At 50.7% G+C, this 18,768-nt stretch overlaps 1 protein-coding gene across 1 annotated transcript; it reads left to right on the forward strand.

Moving 5' to 3' along the window:
- Positions 1-4,752: 4,752 nt before the first annotated feature.
- LRRN4 (leucine rich repeat neuronal 4) lies at positions 4,753-18,447 on the forward strand. The gene is made up of 5 exons (XM_033185658.1): positions 4,753-5,013; positions 6,061-6,720; positions 7,890-8,094; positions 14,002-14,139; positions 16,763-18,447. Exons 2-5 carry the CDS (start codon positions 6,066-6,068, stop codon positions 17,979-17,981), a joined length of 2,217 nt encoding a protein of 738 aa, XP_033041549.1. The 5' UTR covers positions 4,753-5,013; positions 6,061-6,065; the 3' UTR covers positions 17,982-18,447.
- The last annotated feature ends 321 nt before the right edge of the window (positions 18,448-18,768 follow it).

The following is an 18,768-nucleotide window of genomic DNA, read 5'->3' on the forward strand; positions in this document are numbered from 1 at the left end:
AAACATGAGTCTCAACCCATTACTACTTTATTTCCTCCAGATCATTTCCTCACAGGCAGGTCAGCCACGTCAGTGAGCCCACTCAGATGTCTTGGTTTCTACCCCTTGGAAGCTTCTTCTCTACATTCCATATCGGGAGAGCTGGCTCTTCCCGGAGACTTGACAACCTGGTACCGTCTCCTCCCACAATCACCCTCCCATTCTTCTGGCTTATCTCTGGTGTCAGAGAAGAATGTAATCTTTAGGCTTGTACATTCTGACTCCCGTATTTTGGGGAAAACCTCTCAGCGTAGCTGACTGGCATCTGGAGGGCAGGGGCAGCTGGCTGAGCAGTCACCTGTCACCTGGGTCAGCCTCATCACCCCATTGCAGGCTGCAAGAGTTGTAAAGAGAGCTGGACAGGACCCACTTAGACGATACCAATTCTGGCTCTCTGGGGCAGTCTGTGCTGGGAGTATTTCTTCCTGGAGTTCTGGGGGTAAGATGGGAACAGCTGGAGTCAGAGCCCTTGAAACTGCTCAGTGGCTTGATGCTTACCAGGCGTGTTTACTTAGCCATACCTTCAGGGAAAGACTCCCATTGCTAATATCAGGGCAGGTGAGACCTGGTCAGCTGTGCAAATAAGCCCAGAGCCAGAGTGGAACAGTGAGAATTAGATCACCCTTCCTTTTCACCGGGTAATTAGGAACCCAACACTGTGTGACCTCAGACAAGCCAATTTCCCCCTCTGGGGCTCATTTTCTCCTAAAGTGGACAAGGAGGGATGGGACCAGACAAGTTCTAAAGTTCCTTCTAAGGCCAAAGATCCATGACTCTGATTTTTATCTAAATCCATAAAAGGGTGGCCAAGTATATAATTACTGGCTCTTTCCCGCCCTCCCCCCCAACCAGCTGCTGTAGGTTTACTGTCAGTCTAACCTTGTAATCTTCTTCCAAGAGATTTTTTCTCTCTCAAAGATCCTAACAGTATAGGGAATCTGAATTGGAGGGTTTTCTGGGACTCAATTTTCTTCCTCCACTTCTGCTCACTCCTGCGTCTCAACTCTCACCTTAGCCCTTCTCAATGCTGGGATGCTGGAGGACTTGAGCTGCGAATTTCAGGAACTTGAATTTGATTTTTACTGTTTTGAGTCCTGCCCCATCCACTGCTGGGTGCTGTAGAGAACACCATGATCCTCCATGTACACTGTCGTGCCTTTTCCCACTCATTGGTCAGAACATTTCTCTTGTGTGCCAGACGCCACCCCAGGCACCGGGGCTAGGAAATAAATCATGTGACCCAGTTATCAGGAAGTTTAGTCCTAAATTACAGGAGAGCCACATCACTCTGCTTGATGGCAGGTAGCCAATGTTCCCTAGGAAAAAACACCAAGGCAGGCACTTAATTTGCTTGGGGGCATCCGCTTGGGTGAAATCTTGAAGGGTGCTATATAGCAGGTACTGTCAGTGCCCTGCCTGTCCCCTTAGCCCTCCGTGGAGTTGCTTGATCTGTGTGCCAGGAAGTTAAAGCCACAGGAAGAACCCTCAAACCAACAAAAAGCAGAAGCTGGCGGAAAGATACCCCTATTCCTTGCCACTTGATGGAACAATCCTGAGGTATGCAGTCTCACAGAGGCCCCCAGCAAGATGGAGCCCCAGTAGTCCACAGCAGTCTCTGCTCATCAACACATCATCAGCACCTTTCTTTCCCTGTCTCACGTCCTTATTCCATCTCCGTACTCCTTGAGATGGCCTCCCAAATAAATTACCTGCATGGCACCCGGGTCTGTATCTTAGGGTCTCCTTTCAAGGGGACCCACACTAGTAATCAAATAAATTAGCTGAAATGGAGACTAAGGCAATCTAGGGGGGCATCCAGGCAGAGGAACAGCTACAGTAAAGCCATGGAGGGCAAGCATGGCACGGCACTTGGTGCAGCAATTGAAGGATGCATATTTGTTGGTTCCAGGATTGTGATGCAAGACCTTAGCATTCTTCTCTGGAGAGGACAAACACTTTAGTCCTCTTGTCCTGACCTCCAAGAAGTGCTAGAAGAGGAGAAAAGCCTGGAAAAGAGGGCTGAGCTTCCCTGAGAGGTGCCTGGTGGGCCCTACCCAGTCATCCTCCTCAGTCTTGGGCCCACAGTCACCCAAGAAGTCAGCTCTGTGTATTTTGAGAATGAGCTGCTCAACTATGGAAGGAAATTTCCCAGTGTCTTGGCTTCTCACACAATTTGGGTCTAAGTATTTGGAAAAGATTCTCTTGTGCTTAAGGGCATATTATAGTATCAGATGCTGAGGTCTATGGACGGCAATATAAGACAGTGGTTTGGCTGGGCACGGTGGTTCGTGCCTGTAATCCCAGCACTTTGGGAGGCCAAGGTGGGTGAATCACTTGAGGCCAGGAGTTCAAGACCAGCCTGGTCAGCATGGCGAACTCCTGTCTCTACTAAAAATACCCCCAAAAATTAGGCAGGCATGATGACGCATGCCTGCAATCCCAGCTACTTGGGAGGCTGAGGCATGAGAATCAGTTGAACCTGGGAGGTGGAGGTTGCAGTGAGCCACGACTGTGCCACTGCACTCCAGCCTGGGTGACAGAGGGAGACTATCTCAAAAAAAAAAAAAAAAAAAAGACAGTGGTTAAATCACATAGCTCACTCCATATGTTCTCCAGAATCTAGAGCACAAAAACATTGGCGAGCCTCAGTTTCTTCACCTGTAATATAAGTATAATAATAAGTACCTGGGGAGGAGTAGATGAGACCATGCATATGGCATTAGGCTCTGACTATAGTAAGTGCTCAATTTTTAAAAAGGGGATGATGATGCACACAGAGGGTACTACCCACTGAGGCAAGGTCAACCCTCTGTCCCAGAAAGACTGATAAGCAAACCCTGCCATGCAGGCTCTGCCATCAGCCTCCCCAGCTCAGAAGCTGAACGGGGCAGCCTGCCAAGGATGTTTGTGCTAGGGTTGGGTACAACCAGGGCAACAGGGCAGTCCAGAGGGCCAACCTCAGGTCAGCCTGGCCAGGCCAGGCCCTTGCCACCACTGGCAAACTGGCCAGCAAGCAGCAGTGGCAAGAAGTTGGCTCAGAGGGCCTGGGTCACACAGGATGGGCCACTCCAGGCAACCACAGGATGATGCCTTCAGGGGGATTCCTCAGCCAGGGCCACTCCAGAACCCTCGCCTACTGGTACACAGAGGAGCAGCACCCCAACATGGCTCCCCAAGGTCCTGTTTCATAGGCCTCCGTGGTGAACCAGCTTCCTTCCTCCTCAGGGTTTCTGTTCAATCCAGGCATGTTTCCAGGGATTAGGCTCCCTCTCATCTGGGAAAGCCCTGCCTGGACTCCCCAAACCCCTGCTGGCCTCAGCATGGTCAATCACCTTACATGGGTGGACCTGGCTGGTTTAACTCTGAGGGAAACATGATGTTCTAATTCTTTTTGTTTGTTTGTTTGTTTGATAGAGACAAGGTCTTGCTATGTTGTCCTGACCTGTCTTGAACTCCTGCCCTCCTGCCTCAGTCTCCCAACATGCTGGGATTACAGGGGTAAGCCACCATGCCTGGCTTAATGTTTTAATTCTTGGGCATGGAGCTCTCCATGCAAAGGCAAAGAGGAAGCAGGCTGCCCACTGGTCTGCATGCTGACTCCACCTCTAAATTGAACCCACTTCTTCCTGACTTCTTCCCACCTGGCCTCCTGTGTCTCCATGGCATGTATTTCTACCTCTGGGACCTGGGCCCAGGCTCCCTGGGAGGTGACTGCATGAGCCTCAGGCTGGGTCGCACAGAGCGGCCTCTCCCTGCCCTGCTCAGGCAGAGGAGCAATGCTTCTGAGCAGCAGGGTCCTAGCTGGCACTGAGACTGAAGGATCTTCTTCAGGCTGTGGGTGGAGAAGGCCTCAATGGAGATCCTCAGGAACTTCCAATTAACCAATCAACCCTAATAGGCAAGTTTCTGAGGTATCCTGGAGTTCCTCAGGGCTGTCCAGATAAGGACTGACAGGAGGAAAAATACGTCAAGTTCTGGTCTCAGTGTCTGTCACACAAAGCTGCGGCCCATTAACCCTGATGAACTCTCAGACCGGGCTAGGTGGGATTGGGGGAGGATGCAGATCGAAGGCCCTCAGAGGAAATGACCAGGCTCTGCCTTGGGACTTTGGGGGAGAGAAGTGCTGTCTGCTCCAAACAAAAGCGCTCTAAACAAAGCTCACTCAAGCATCACATGTTCGGGAGACCTGAGGCTGGTAATCAGGACCCAACCTCCCAGGCATGGAGCGGGAATGTTCTTTCTGCGTTTCCGCCCTGTTTATTCTCACTCCTTATGAGAGACAAACGTCCACACTGTCACTGAGCGGGGTCCCAGAGCCACCAAGCAGACTGTCCGCGGGGCCTCTTGGGTCTGATTTGAGCCTGCTTCTGCCCCAGACCCTTCTGAGGATCCTCTCTCCTGCCACTTTTTCCTGGAAATCCCTGCAAGCTTCCTCTAGACTTGGATGCCTTCCCTCTGGGAGAAGTGGCTTGCTCCTCTGGCTGGCTCACCATTAGGCTCCAGCCATCCCAGGAAATGGGAGCCACCAGCAGCAAGGATCAAATTCCTGAGAGGTGACAGCGCTGCTCTGCCTCACTGCACTCCACCAGCCCCCATCGCTGACTCCTTTCATTTCTCCAGCCTGGGAAAGGTGGTGTTCGGGGAGGTGAAGATGGGGAGGGCTGGGGGAGGTGCCAGGCCTGGAAAGGGGCAGGCGCAGGCCCTAGTGGGAGAGGAGGGAGCTGAGCAATGAGGGTGTTGGCTAAAAACAACAGTGTCTTGATGGGAAAGGAGGAGCGATGGGAAAGACTGGAGTGTCTCAGGCCCTCTTAGTGGATGGGTGTTGTGGGAGAGAGGAGGCTGGGAGACAGGCCTCCCTCTGGAGTTCAGAGCTGAGTTGCTATCCAAATCAGTGGTCCCTGGAATCTATAAAACAAAACTGAGGACTTCAGAGGTGCATCCAGAGGAGCCACACTCCAAAAGGACCACTTCCAGGTAAGCATGACACACTGCTGGATGCACACGCTCCTGGCTTCAGGTTCCAGGATCTTTCTCACTGCCTTCATCCCCAGCTAGCAATAGGGAGATCCTTCCCCTGGGCCCTGCGTGGTGGCTGGGAGATCTACTGGTCAGCACAGAGAGCTGGGAAAGGAATACATATCTGCAGTCATGAGGGATATCGAGCAGTGACCTCATGGCCAGGGCCTGGTTAACAGCATCTTTGCCACTCCCAAGCTAGCCCATGGCTGCTGGATCTTCCTCCACTTGATCTCCTAGCTGACCTGTGCAACCCTAAGTACTCCAGAAATTCCACAACTAGCAGCTCTCAGCCATCCCTCTTGGGCAGGGCTAATAATGGGGGCTCTGGTTTTGTTGGAACCCACATGGGACCAGGAAATGTTTGACTCCAGGGTTCACAGGGCTTTGTTCTTCTGCTGAAGGCAACCCTGGGCATGCTCCCAAGAAACGGACTCCAGGACTTATTTTAGGCAAACTAGGATTCCCCTGTGGCTGGGCAGGTCTAACGGGGAAAAGCAGGCTAACTGAGAGGCGTGGAACTGACAAAATCTTCCTAGAGTACATGTTTCTATCCCAGCAGAGATTCTTCCCAACTGAGGGCATTCACGTTTATGGAGCAGTGACTGTTTACCTGGGGAGAGTTTGCAGCAATAAAGAGGACATCCCTTTCCTGTAGAAGCTCACAGGATGGGGGTACATAAACGGAGGGAGTTATTGAGAGATTCAGGCCCAGACTGGAGAGATGAGGAAGGCGTCCCTCTCACAAGAAGGGGGAAAGGCATCCCTGAGGGGAGGAAGAACAAGGGATACCATGGTGCTCCTGGGGGAGACGATAGGGCAAAAGCAGACAGGGGCGAGGTCACTGCACACCAGGCGACTCTGGGAACGTCTCCCTGCCCTTCAGGGAACATCCAGGACCTGTGCGTCTCCTCAGAGCTCTGGAGGTGGGGTTGGGACGCGCATCTGCCCCTTTCTTCGGAAGTTCCTGTGGATTTGATGGGCGTCCTGCTGTTCTCTCTCCAGACGCCATGCGGCAAACCCTGCTGCTGCTGCTGCTGCTGACGGTGCTGCGCCCCAGCTGGGCAGATCTTCTCCAGAAGGTCCCGCTCTTCCGGGTCACTCAGCAGGGCCCCTGGGGGAGCAGTGGCAGCAACGCCACCGACTCGCCCTGCGAGGGGCTGCCCGCCGCGGGTGCGACGGCCTTGACCCTGGCGAACCGCAACCTGGAGCGCCTGCCCGGCTGCCTACCGCGCACACTGCGCAGCCTCAACGCCAGCCACAACCTACTGCGCGCACTGACCGCATCCGAACTCGGCCACCTGGAGCAGCTGCAGGTGCTGACCCTGAGCCATAACCGCATCGCCGAGCTGCGCTGGGGCCCGGGCGGGCCGGCGGGGCTGCACACCCTGGACCTCAACTACAACCAGCTGGCCGCTGTGCCGCCGTGTGCCGGTTCCGCACTGAGCAGCCTCCGCGCCCTGGCGCTCGCCGGGAATCCGCTGCAGGCGCTACAGCCCCGGGCCTTCGCCTGCTTCCCCGCGCTGCAGCTCCTCAACCTCTCCTGCACCGCGCTAGGTCGCGGCGCACAGGGGGGCATCGCCGAGGCGGCGTTCGCTGGAGAGGATGGCGCGCCCCTGGCTACGCTCGAAGTCCTGGATCTCAGCGGCACGTTCCTCGAGCGGGGTGAGTCCGAGCGCCCCGCGTTTTCAGCAGACCTGAGCGCAGAGTCAGGCTGCGCGTGCGCTCCTGAGGGCTGGGCTGCATTCTTCCTCGAGGGGTGACCCAGGTGCCCAGCTCGCAGCTGGGTTCAAAAAAACACCAGCTACATTTTTCGAGCAAGGGGGCCCAGTTTGAAGCGCCACACAGGAGTCACTTTCTTGAATCCTAAGAGATGGAAACTGTTACCATCTCCGTTTTACATATGAGGGAACCAAAGCACAGAAAGGTGAAACTTGGTCACACATTAAGCAAATCTGAACTCAGGCATTCTGGGTCCAGAGCCCAAAACTTGAACCACTCTGTTCTACTGCTTCCCAGCAAGACTGGATAAGTGTTTGTGGAATGGGGAAGTGAGCGCATGCTTTGGGGCTGATGAATGGAAAAACTGAGCCGCAAACATGGAGTTAGCTGAAGTGACTGAGGCTTCCAGGATGAATTCACTGATTTCTCTACCTGGTTGGGCAAAATTGTTTCTGTGAATGTTGAATCACTCAAACAAGCCACAGGAGACTGGTGAAGATAACCGGTCTCCTGTTCCTGCTGTTCTTTGATTCACAAGGTTGGTTTTACTATTTTTTAAAAAACACTTCACGTGTCTACAACCACCTGTTTCATCAAAGACAAAGAGAAAAAACAGCTAGAATGGGGAATACCGAGGGGAAGGGGCACGTTCTCCATGTATTGGGAGAGCCACAAAATTAGGTTTCTGGGGCCGCCTCGCCGCCTTAATTACATTCCACAGAAGTTCCCCACTCCTGACAGACACCAGAGCAAAGTCTGGTTATTTTTTGTATGGACTTTAATGAGAAGGTGAGGCAGCAACAGACTTGGAGACAGTGTCCTGGGTTCAAGCCTTGTCTCTGCCCCTTCCCAGCTATGTGGCCTTAGGCCAATCAACCCCCTCTCTGGCCTTGGCCGACTCAGATTGGAAGAAAGGAAGGACTGGTTATCCCTGAGCACCCTTCCAGCTGAAATGACCACAATTCTGAGATTCCCAGAGCTGCTAACTGTGCCCATGCTCAGCAATGACCTTCACCATTCACCTTACCACTCTCGTTCTTTCCTTCATGCCGGGCTGGCCTCCTGGGGTTGTGCGTTCTGGAGTGGTGGGCAGTTTCCCTTCTGTGTTTCAGTTGAGTCAGGGTGGATCAGAGACCTGCCGAAGCTCACATCCCTCTACCTGAGGAAGATGCCTCGGCTGACGACCCTGGAGGGGGACATTTTCAAGATGACTCCCAACCTGCAGCAGCTGGACTGTCAGGACTCCCCAGCACTTGCTTCTGTCGCCACGCACATCTTTCAAGACACTCCACATCTACAGGTCCTTCTGTTCCAGAAGTAAGTGCTTCTGAGGCACATCTTAATCACATGACTGATTTTTGCCCATTACGCTATGTATGTTGAATTTTATAGAACAAACCAGACCATAATTTTTCTTCCACTGCTCTTCCGAGTCCTCTCTGGGGCTTTGTTTTCCCCCACCCGTTGGGTGATATCTTGGGTAGGTCCCAGATAGTCCACCCAGCCATCTAACCTTGCAACTCAGTCCGGTTCATAGTAGTATTAGAATGCCAAGCTCCTATGCCTTTAAAGTTTATTTTAAGCCCGCACTTAGAAATGTACAGTGGGAAGAGGTGAGGAGGACCTCAGGTCTACTCTCTGTCTGGATCTGCTTTCTTCCCCACATGTCATGCAAGTTCAGTCCCTTCCAGAATCTGAGTGAGTCTGGGGATGAAAGTATTGATATTGTTAGAAAATCCCTTGGAAGTCTAGGGGCAGACCCTGTTAGTCCTGTTTTACTCAATGCAGTCACTAAAGATGGAATTATTCTTCTAAAAGGATGAACTACTTTTCAAAGCAAAGGCAGAACCATTCACTCATTCTTTCCTTTATTCAATAAATAGCTATTGAGCACACAATGTTGTGAGGGGAAATGCTTTGTATCTCTGGCTCAGACTCCTTCGAGCTCGATAAAAACCCAAGAACTGTGTAAAGTGCCAGGATACAAATATCAAGTAGTTTCTTTATCTGTAAAATAGAGCTATGATGATAAAACCTCGCTTTGGGATTTTTCATGAGAAAAAAGCATATGGTTTATGTAGACCACTTAGCTCAGTGCCTGGCTTATGGTATTTGTCCTCTAAAATTAGTGAAGATGATGGTGGTGGCGATAATGGAGATGCTGATGGTGATGACAGTGATGGTGATGGTGTTGATGCTGATTGATGTCAGTGATGGGGATGACATTGGTAGTGATGGTGATGGTGATGATGATGGGTGATGGTGCTAATTATAATGGTGCTAATTATAATGATGATTGTATAATAAAATAGTGGTAGTGAGGCCAGGAATGATGGCTCATGCCTATAACCCCAGCACGTTGGGAGGCCGAGGTGGGTGGATCACCTGAGGTCAGGAGTTTGAGACCAGCCTGGCCAACATGGTGAAACCCCATCTCTACTAAAAGAAATACAAAATTAGCCAGGCGTGGTGGCACATGCCTGTAGTCCCAGCTACCTGGGAGGCTGAGGCAGGATAATCGCTTGAACCTGGGAAGTGGAGGTTGCAGTGAGCTGAGATTGCACCATTGCACTCCAGCCTGGGCAACAAGAGTGAAACTCTGTCTCAAAAACAAAACAAAAAAATAGTGGTGGTGAGAACACGGACAGCGACAATGGTGATGTGATAGTGGTGGTGATATTAATAAAGATATTGATATTGATGGTCATGATGACTTTGGTGATGATGACATTGACAACATGGCCACTGCTTTCAGGGAGTTCACAGTTCAGTACAGGCAGCAGATATCTGCCATTTATCATAACACTTCGTGAACCATAGCAGAGACACACACCATGTGCTGTGTTATAAGGCAGGTGGGGGTAATGATCCATCAGACTGGATCAGAGAGGCTCCTACAGGAACAGCATAATCGGTCCATATCTCAAAAGGCAAGTCCAAGCTCACCGGGTGAATGTCAGAAGAGAAAAGCCATCCAGGCCCAAGAAGAGCAAGTATCCCAGGTTCAGAAGCGATGACCACTTCCTCTCATCCCTCTACTTGTCAATTCACCGCAATCTGACCACCCACATCAGCTGCCAAGTCAGTGGACACATCTGTCTGTGGAGCCTATTGTTTATTTCCTCCCACTTGATGTTCTCTGTCTCTGTGGCCACAGGATGTTTCCCTGGTGCTTCTCCAGCCTTCCTGGCTAGGTCTTCTTAATGTCCTTACCTATTTCCATTTATAACTTTCTTGCACTGTCACCCTATGCACTACTCCAGCACCATCCCCTTCCCTCAAGCCTAATGCATCCTCCTCCATCTCTGTGCTGAGGATGCTTAGTTGAGTATCTCCAGCCAAGGGCATCGGATGAGCCCCAGAATTGTGTATCTAATTGCCTGCTGGATAGTAAAGATCTATGAGGCATCCAGGGGAAATGTTCCGTAATAATAACACGAACCTCTTGTACTGTGCCAGGCATAGTTCTAAGCATATATTGAAGTATTTATTCTTGCAGCAATCCAGATAGGATTCAGTCATTATTCCCATTTCACAGATGAAAAAACTGAGACACAGAGATGTTAAATAACTTTCCCCAGTTCACAGAGTTAGTAAACAGAAGAATCAGAATTTGAGCCCAGGCAGTTTGGCTCCACATCTGATACCCTAAACACAATGCTGCATCAGACCCAAGCATGGAGGAGGAGTGTCTGAGCCAGAGGTATAAATTTGGGAGTATAAAGATGATATCTGAAGCCAAAGGAATTCACGAGATCACCAGAGAGACAGTATAGAGAGATGAGGGCCCAGAACTGAGCCTTGAAGAACCCCAACTTTTAACATCGGGATGAAGAAGAACCAGGAAAGGAGACCAAGAAGGTATGACCAGTGAAGTAGCAGAAAAACCAGAAGAATGTGATGTCCTGGAGGTCAAGAGAAGAGAGTGCTTAAGGAGGGAGGGAGTGGTTGGCAAAACTATCAGGAGCCCTAGTGAGCTGAGAATGGTGTGACTACGGGATTTGGCAAAATGTGGGACATCGGCATTCCCTTAGGACATTCATTCCTAAGGGAGCCAGGTGAAAGGGGTGGAAGAGTCATTGCAGGAGTCAAGTCCCCAGGACTCGTTTCATTTCCATCCCCAGCAGCTCCTGTGACAGCCTCCTTCTCTTTGACCCTTTAGGGCAACTCTAGATCAAGTCCTCTTCATCTCCCATCTTCCTTACTGCCTTCCGATAGATGTTTTCATCTTCAGAGGCCCCATTTTAGAGCAGGGAGGTTTTATTTTCATTTATATTATGGACCCTTTTGACAGTCTGGTGAAGCCTGTGGGTCCACTCTTTTTATTATTTATTTATTTATTTATTTATTTTTGAGATGGAGTCTTGCTTTGTTGCCAGGCTGGAGTGCAGTACCGTGATCCCGGCTCACTGCAACCTCCGCCTCCTGGGTTCAAGTGATTCTCCTGCCTCAGCCTCCCAAGTAGTTGGGATTATAGGTACGCACCACCACACCCAGCTATTTTTTTGTTTGTTTTGTATTTTTAGTAGAGACGGGGTTTCACCATGTTGGTCAGGATGGTCTCGATCTCCTGACCTCGTGATCCACCTGCCTCAGCCTCCCAAAGTATTGGGATTACAGGCGTGAGCCACTGCTCCCATCTGTGGTCCACTCTTATCAGAAGAGTGGTGTGTGTCTGTGTGTGTGTGTGTGTGTGTGTCTTCTTCTTTAACGCCTTAAGTGACAAAATCTACCAGTAAGTCTAATAACTTTCATAATTTTAATGATTATAAATGACAAGGAACTACTGGAAAGTGACATGGAAATATCTGCAATTTCTATTAGCAATTCTCCAATAGAAATGATTTAGGAGAGCAAATGGAGACTTCTTCTGCACTAGGGCCCTGTCAGAAGCAAAGAATACCCAAATGTGACATGGATCAGGAACCAGCCAGGCTCTCCTTCCTCAGCATGTAGGTGGCATTGGGTGGCAGAAAGAACCACCAAAGCAAATTGTACCTTTTCCCCTAAGAATAATTTTCTTAACATGTAGAACATGTAACATGCTGTCTACCTCACTAAGTTGTCATAATGATGTTAATGAGACAATGTAGGTAAAGGACTCAGAGGTGTTACTCAAAAAATAATGTAATCCTCTTCCTTTCCCACTTCAGGGAAAAAGAAAAGCATTTCCTTTCCACAAAAATAAATAAATAAATAAATAAATAAATACTGATTGAACTCTGATTCTAAGATTTCCATTCTAGCTGTGTAAAATCTGCAAAAAACAAGCATACACGCATATATACATATATATACTTGTATATGCAGGTATGGCTTAAGTTTTAATGTAAATGGCACATACATAAATCTGGTGTTCCAGAGGTGACTGTCACTTTCCCACTGGCCAAAAGTGATAGAGCAGATCTGGGTGACATGTCCTTCCTTTCCCAGAACAACAGCATCTTCCCCAGAGTAGTAGAAGGCAGGTTCCCAGACAGATTGAGGAAAGCCAGCCTTTGGTCACAAGAGACTTGAAGGCAAAATGCAGCTCCCATTGCCCATGATGAATTATAACTGAGTACATGTAAAGGAGTCAAAATCTGGGAGGTCCAGGAGACTCAGGGAGTTGAGAAAGTCAAGGCCAAACACTCTGTGAGACTCTGGGTAAGAAAGAGAAGGGAGGCAGGAGCAGATCTGCCATTGCTAGGTGTGGTAGACTCTATGCAAAAATGGCCTCAGTAATTCCCCCATCCCTGTAGGCACAACTCTTTGCAACATGATTGCAGCTCCTCCTATATATATATATTTTTTTTAATTTAAATTGTTTAGAGTCAAGGCCTAGTTCTGCTCCCCAGGTTGGAGTACAGTGGCACAATCATGGTTCACTGTAACATCCAATTCATGGGCTCAAACGATCCTCCCATCTCAGCCTCCCAAGTGGCTGGGACCACAGGTGTACTCCACCATGCCTGGCTAATTGTTAGTTTTTTTTTTTTGTGGAGTCAGGGTCTTGCTATATTGTCCAGGCTAATCTGAAACTCCTGGCCTCGAGTGATCCTCCCACCTTGGCATCCCAAAGGGCTAGCATTACAGTCATGAGCCATCGCACCAGGCCCCATATTTCAAGGAGTCTATTGCTCCATCTCTTGAACCTGGGCTTGGCCTTGTGATTTGCTTGGGCCAGTGGGACATTAGCAAATGTGATGTAAGAAGCTAGAAAGCAATTGAGCACTGAGACCCGCCCTCTCCTGCTGTTGGGGATCCCGCCACTACCGTGTGGATAAGCCCAGGCTAGCCTCCTGGGTGATGACAGACACACGGAGAGCAGTCCCAGGACACCCGGTTGAGCCTTACACATGAGGCCATCCCAGATCATCTGGCCCCAGCTGAGCTAATCCAGACCACAAGAACCACTGAGCTAACCCACAGAATCATGCCAAATAATAAATATGTATTGTTTTAAGTTACTAAGTTTGGGGGTTATTCTCTACTTGTCAAGAGTTCACTGATGCACTTAAATGAGGCATCTTCCAAAGGACTGGCGTTGAGTGTCACCAGCCATAGTGCAGTAACACTGGTCCATAATAACAATATCTGCTTGTATGTAGAGATTTGCATTTACAAACACTTTTATCATCATGCACTCTTTTTTGTTTCTGTTTGTTTGTTTTGTTTTATTTTTTGAGACAGGGTCTCACTCTCCTGCCTATCCTAGAGGGTAGTGGTATGATCTTGGCTCACCACAACCTCTGCCTCCCAGGCTCAAGTGATTCTCCTGCCTCAGCCTCCCGAGTAGCTGGGATTATAGGTCCACCACTACTGCCCGACTAATTTTTGTATTTGTAGTACAGACAGAGTTTCACCATGTTGGCCAGGCTGGTCTCAAACTCCTAACCTCAAATAATCCACCTGCCTCGGCCTCCCAAAGTGCTGGGATTACAGGTGTGAGCCACCGTGCCCAGCCAACACACACTCTTTTTGATACAACCATCGTCATGGGAATATTGTCCCCAGTTGATATGAAGTATAGTATTTCCTGTTAGGTTGGTATCTCTGTTTTACAACAGAGGACAAAAAATGAAGTTCGAGGTCATTAAGAGCTTTGCCCAAAGCAGTATTCTCCAACCCCTATCAGAATGCTTCTGATACCATGGGCATTGTTCTGACACCATGCCTCTTTGGGAATATCTTTGATCCAATTGTAAAAACCTGACTTAATTAATTTTTTGGTGTGTATTTCAGCTGCAACTTGAGTTCCTTCCCTCCTTGGACCCTGGATTCCTCCCAGGTCCTATCGATCAACCTCTTTGGCAACCCCCTCACTTGTAGCTGTGACTTGTCTTGGCTCCTCATGGATGCAAAGAGAACTGTCCTAAGCAGGTAACACATTTACAAAGCAGATGGCTGAGGGGTGAGGCTCAGCATTCAGGAGCTGAAGTTCTCCAGCTTACATCTTGCTCACATGACTGTGCTTGGCACTTTGGCCATGTTGGGCTGGGCAGCCTTCCCCATGTAGTCACACTCAGGGATCCAGGTGATGGAAGCTACCTCCATTCCAGCCAACCAGAAGGGGCAAAGAACATGGAGGAGCAGATATGGGAGGTTTTTAGTGAGCCAGTCTGGGAGGTGATACTCCTCACTTCCACTCACATTCATTGGCCAGGAGCCACACCTACCTGCAAGGGAGGCTGGGTAATGTGGTCTGGTTTAACTACTGGGTTCTACTGAATCCGCAAGATGGAACCTGGCCTCCTGCTCCTGGGTTATCCAGTCCTAGGCCCATGGGCTTACAGAGCTCTCCTGGGAAATTCCTATGAAGGCTATTGGCTAGAAGAGCTGTTTTTGCAGTGGGGAGCCACATTTAGGCTGGCCACCAGGAGACAGTGGGAGCTGGGGGGCTGGGAACACCCCCAGTCCTGAGCACTTTCAAAACCAGTTCCACCAGATAAACACTACACCTTGGGAGGCAACCCTCCATCACCACCATTCTGCAGGATTCTTTCTGTTTATTTGGAGACAGGGTCTTGCTCTTTTGTCCAGGCTGGAGTGCAGTGGTGTGATCATGTCTCACTCATTACAGCCTCAACCTCCTGGGCTCAGCGACCATCCTACCTCAGCTTCTAGAGTAGCTGGGACCTCAGGTGCAAGCCACCACACCAGACGAATTTTTAAAAATCTTTTTGTAGAGATGGAGTCTCATCATGTTACCCAGGCTGGTCTCAAACTCCCGGACTCAAGGGATCCTCCCATCTGGGCCTTCCAAAGAGTTGGGATTACAGGCATGAACCACCATGCCCAGCCAATATTCTTTTCTCATCTCCCACCTAAGCTCAGCTGTGAAGTGGGGCTCAGTCTGCCCCCCAACCCCACATTCCCTCCAAAGAAAAGCACCTAGGCCCTTTGCAGTCGAGGATCTCATCGCGGTATTAATGATGAAGCTGAGAGTACAGGCTCTGAAGCCAGAGAGTCCAGCTTCATCCTACTTACTACTATTTTATTATTTTTTTTTAGAGACAAGGTCTTGCACTGTAACCCAAGCTGGAGTGCAGTGGCATGATCACGGCTCACTGCAGCCTCAGACTCCTGGGCTCAAGCAATCCTCCTGCCTCACCCTCCCAAGTAGCTGGGACCACAGCCATGCACCACCATACCTGGCTAAGTTTTTGTTTGTTTGTTTTGTTTTGTTTGTTTTGGTAGAGATGAGGTCTCACTATGTGACCAGGCTGGTCTCCAACTCCTGGCCTCAAGTGATCCTCCTACCTGGGCCTCCCAAAGTGCTGGGACTCTAGGCATGAGCCACTGTACCTGGCCTACTTACTACTGTTGATCTGAGCTGAGTTATTTCATCTCTCTGAGTTACTTCGGCCTCTACCTTCTCATCTGTAAAATGGGGTAATAGAGTCTACTGCATAAGTAGTGCAGACTAAATTAGTTGACACAGTAGAGTGTGAAGAATAGCCCCTAGCACGTGGGAAGCACTCAGAAATGGTAGCTAGTATGAGTACTTTTTTCTTTTTTTTGAGACAGTCTCCCTCTGTTGCCCAGGCTGGAGTACAGTGGCACAATCTCTGCTCACTGCAATCTCCATCTCCCAGGTTCAAGCAATTCTCCTGCCTCAGCCTCCGGAGTAGCTGGGACTACAGACACCTGCCACCATGCCCGGCTAATTTTTGTAGTTTTAGTAGAGACGGGGTTTCACCTTGTTAGCCAGGATGGTCTCGATCTCCTGACCTTGTGATCCGCCCGCCTCAGCCTCTCAAAGTGCTGAGATTAGAAGCCTGAGCCACCACGCCGGCCCGAATATGTTTTTGTTGTTGTTGTTGTTGTTGTTTTAGACGGAGTCTCACTCTGTCACCCAGGCTGGAGTGCAGTGGTGTGATCTTGGCTCACTGCAAGCTCTGCCTCCCGGGTTCACGCCATTCTCCTGCCTCAGCCTCCAGAGTAGCTGGGACTACAGGTGCCCACCACCACCCTTGGCTAATTTTTTGTATTTTTAGTAGGGATGGGGTTTCACCATGTTAGCCAGGATAGTCTCGGTCTCCTGACCTCGTGATCCGCCTGCCTCTGCCTCCCAAAGTGCTGGGATTACAGGTGTGAGGCACTGCGCCCGGCCGACTATGGTTTTTATTACTAGTGCTCTCTTGCCAGGAAGCAGACAGGTGAGAACAAAATGGCAAACGACACTCAGAGAATCTGGACTCCTTCTCACAGTGCTTGCCCCGGGGTAAGCTCTGCCATTGCTAGCTATGGTGTCTTGGCCAATTAGTTCCTCCTTCTAAACTTCTGTTTGCTTCTCTGCCCAGTGGGAGTGAGGACAGGAGCTTCCTCCAAAGGTTTCCCCAGAATCAATTAGGTGATGTGTGTGGCGTGTGTGCCCTGGGGTGCCTGGCAGAGATGCCTTGATGGGCTTGGCAGGGGGTGACATTGGCAGTGAGGATTCAAAGCTCTGCCCAGAAGCGTCCCTGAAGCCAGACGTCTTCTAACTGGTTGGCCTCCTCTCCAGGGCAGCAGACACTGTGTGCGCGCCAGCTGCGGGATCCAGCGGCCCCTTCTCAGCCTCCCTGTCACTCTCCCAGCTGCCTGGAGTGTGCCAGTCCCACCAAAGCACTACTCTCCGAGCTTCACACCCACCCGGCTTCAACCACTCCACCTACGCACAGGGTCCCACCGTGGCGCCCAGTGCAACCCCTGCCACCCAGCCTGAGGGAGACCAGCAGAGTGTCTCCAAGGCCCCTAACGTGGGCTCCCGCACGATAGCTGCATGGCCGCACAGCGATGCACAGGAGGGGACTGCCTCTTCCACGACCAACTCTGTAGCAGGTCACAGCAACTCCAGCGTTTTCCCCAGGGCTGCCAGCACCACCGCGTCCCAGCACAGAGAAGAACATGCCCCCGGGCTTGTCGTTGAGCCTAGTATCTCAGCTGCCTCCACCCCACTGGTGAGCAAGCTCCTGGGCCCCTTCCCTACCTCGTGGAACCGCATAAGCTCGCCTCAGCCCAGCCAGAGGACACACACCACACCCCAAGCCCCCAACCCGAGTCCTTCTGAGGGCGGGATTCCAGTCTTGCTGCTGGACGACTACAGTGAGGAGGAGGAGGGGAGGAAAGAGGAGGTGGGAATGCCTCACCAGGACGTCCCCTGTGATTACCATCCCTGCAAGCACCTACAGACCCCGTGCGCTGAGCTGCAGAGGCGGTCGCGGTGCCGTTGCCCCGGCCTCAGCGGGGAAGACACCATCCCAGACCCGCCCAGGCTGCAGGGGGTGACGGAGACCACGGACACGTCGGCGCTGGTCCACTGGTGTGCCCCCAACTCGGTAGTGCACGGGTACCAGATCCGCTACTCTGCGGAGGGCTGGGCGGGGAACCAGTCGGTGGTGGGCGTCATCTACAGCACGGCCCGGCAGCACCCTCTGTACGGGCTGTCGCCGGGCACCACCTACCGCGTGTGCGTGCTGGCGGCCAACAGGGCAGGTCTGAGCCAGCCGCGGTCCTCGGGCTGGAGGAGCCCGTGCGCCGCCTTCACCACCAAGCCCAGCTTCGCGCTCCTGCTCTCCGGGCTGTGCGCAGCCAGCGGCCTGCTGTTCGCCAGCACCTTGGTGCTGTCTGCGTGTCTCTGCAGGCGGGGCCAGACACTACGCCTGCAGCGCTGCGACACGCACCTTGTGGCCTGCAAAAACCCGGCCTTTGATTACCCGCTGGAGCTCCAGACCGTCAGTTAGCCCAGCTTCTGGGCAAACACCTCTAACCGAACTGGATCTGAGCGCAGAAAGGTACAGGTCAAAAATGACCCCATCTGCTCCTAGGGTTTCTAATTCCCGTGAAGCCAGAATGCCTTGGGCACACATGGAACTTGCCACACTGAGTGTCTCAGTCCAAGGCACAACTGCCCTCCCTTCCTTCTACTTTATTCTCTGTTCCCAGAAACCTGATGGTCCATGCCAGATCGCTCCCCACTGCCACCAGGCCTTCTTGTGTGGTGTTTCGTTTGGGGTTTTCAGCAGTCAGTGCCCTTCTATCCAGTAGAATAGTGTATGGAAGTAGGAAGGGATGAAACAGAGAAATTGCATAACCCAGCCTCTTTGATCGTTAGAAATCACATCCTCAGGTCTTTCCAGTGGAAGCTCCTTCATGGTCAAGCTCTAAGGCATGATGAGCTCTGTTATTCAAGAAATCAGTTCCAGTGGATTTCCAGTTCCAATTCCTGAGAACTGGGGTTAGGGGAGAGCTAATTAATGGCTGCTTCGTGAGGGCTTCTGGGTTTATTAGTTCCATTTCAGGACATGACAAGAAAATATACTTCCAGCTTTACAGTTAAAACCAGTTTTCTGGGAACATTTGTCAAACACAGGGAAAAGCTGTCCTTTTAAGTTAGTCTTTACTGTATTTCACCTAAGACTAAGTGGACAAATGAATTATCAATTCATTTTTTAGGAAGCATAATAAACTTTAAAAATCTTTTTTCTTAATTAAAGGGAAGAAATGAGCTAAAGAGAACCCAAGACTCTA

The sequence above is a fragment of the Trachypithecus francoisi genome, unplaced genomic scaffold (genome assembly GCF_009764315.1).
Source record: "Trachypithecus francoisi isolate TF-2019V2 unplaced genomic scaffold, Tfra_2.0 Lachesis_group21, whole genome shotgun sequence".
NCBI classification, from domain to species: Eukaryota; Metazoa; Chordata; class Mammalia; order Primates; family Cercopithecidae; genus Trachypithecus; species Trachypithecus francoisi.

Bases quoted from the DNA above. Each gene is read 5' to 3' on its own strand.
- LRRN4 (XM_033185658.1), top strand. From the start codon at position 6,066: ATGCGGCAAACCCTGCTGCTGCTGCTGCTGCTGACGGTGCTGCGCCCC. The intron at 6,721-7,889 runs GTGAGTCCGAGC...TCTGTGTTTCAG, and splicing joins CGGCACGTTCCTCGAGCGGG to TTGAGTCAGGGTGGATCAGA. The intron at 8,095-14,001 runs GTAAGTGCTTCT...TGTGTATTTCAG, and splicing joins CAGGTCCTTCTGTTCCAGAA to CTGCAACTTGAGTTCCTTCC.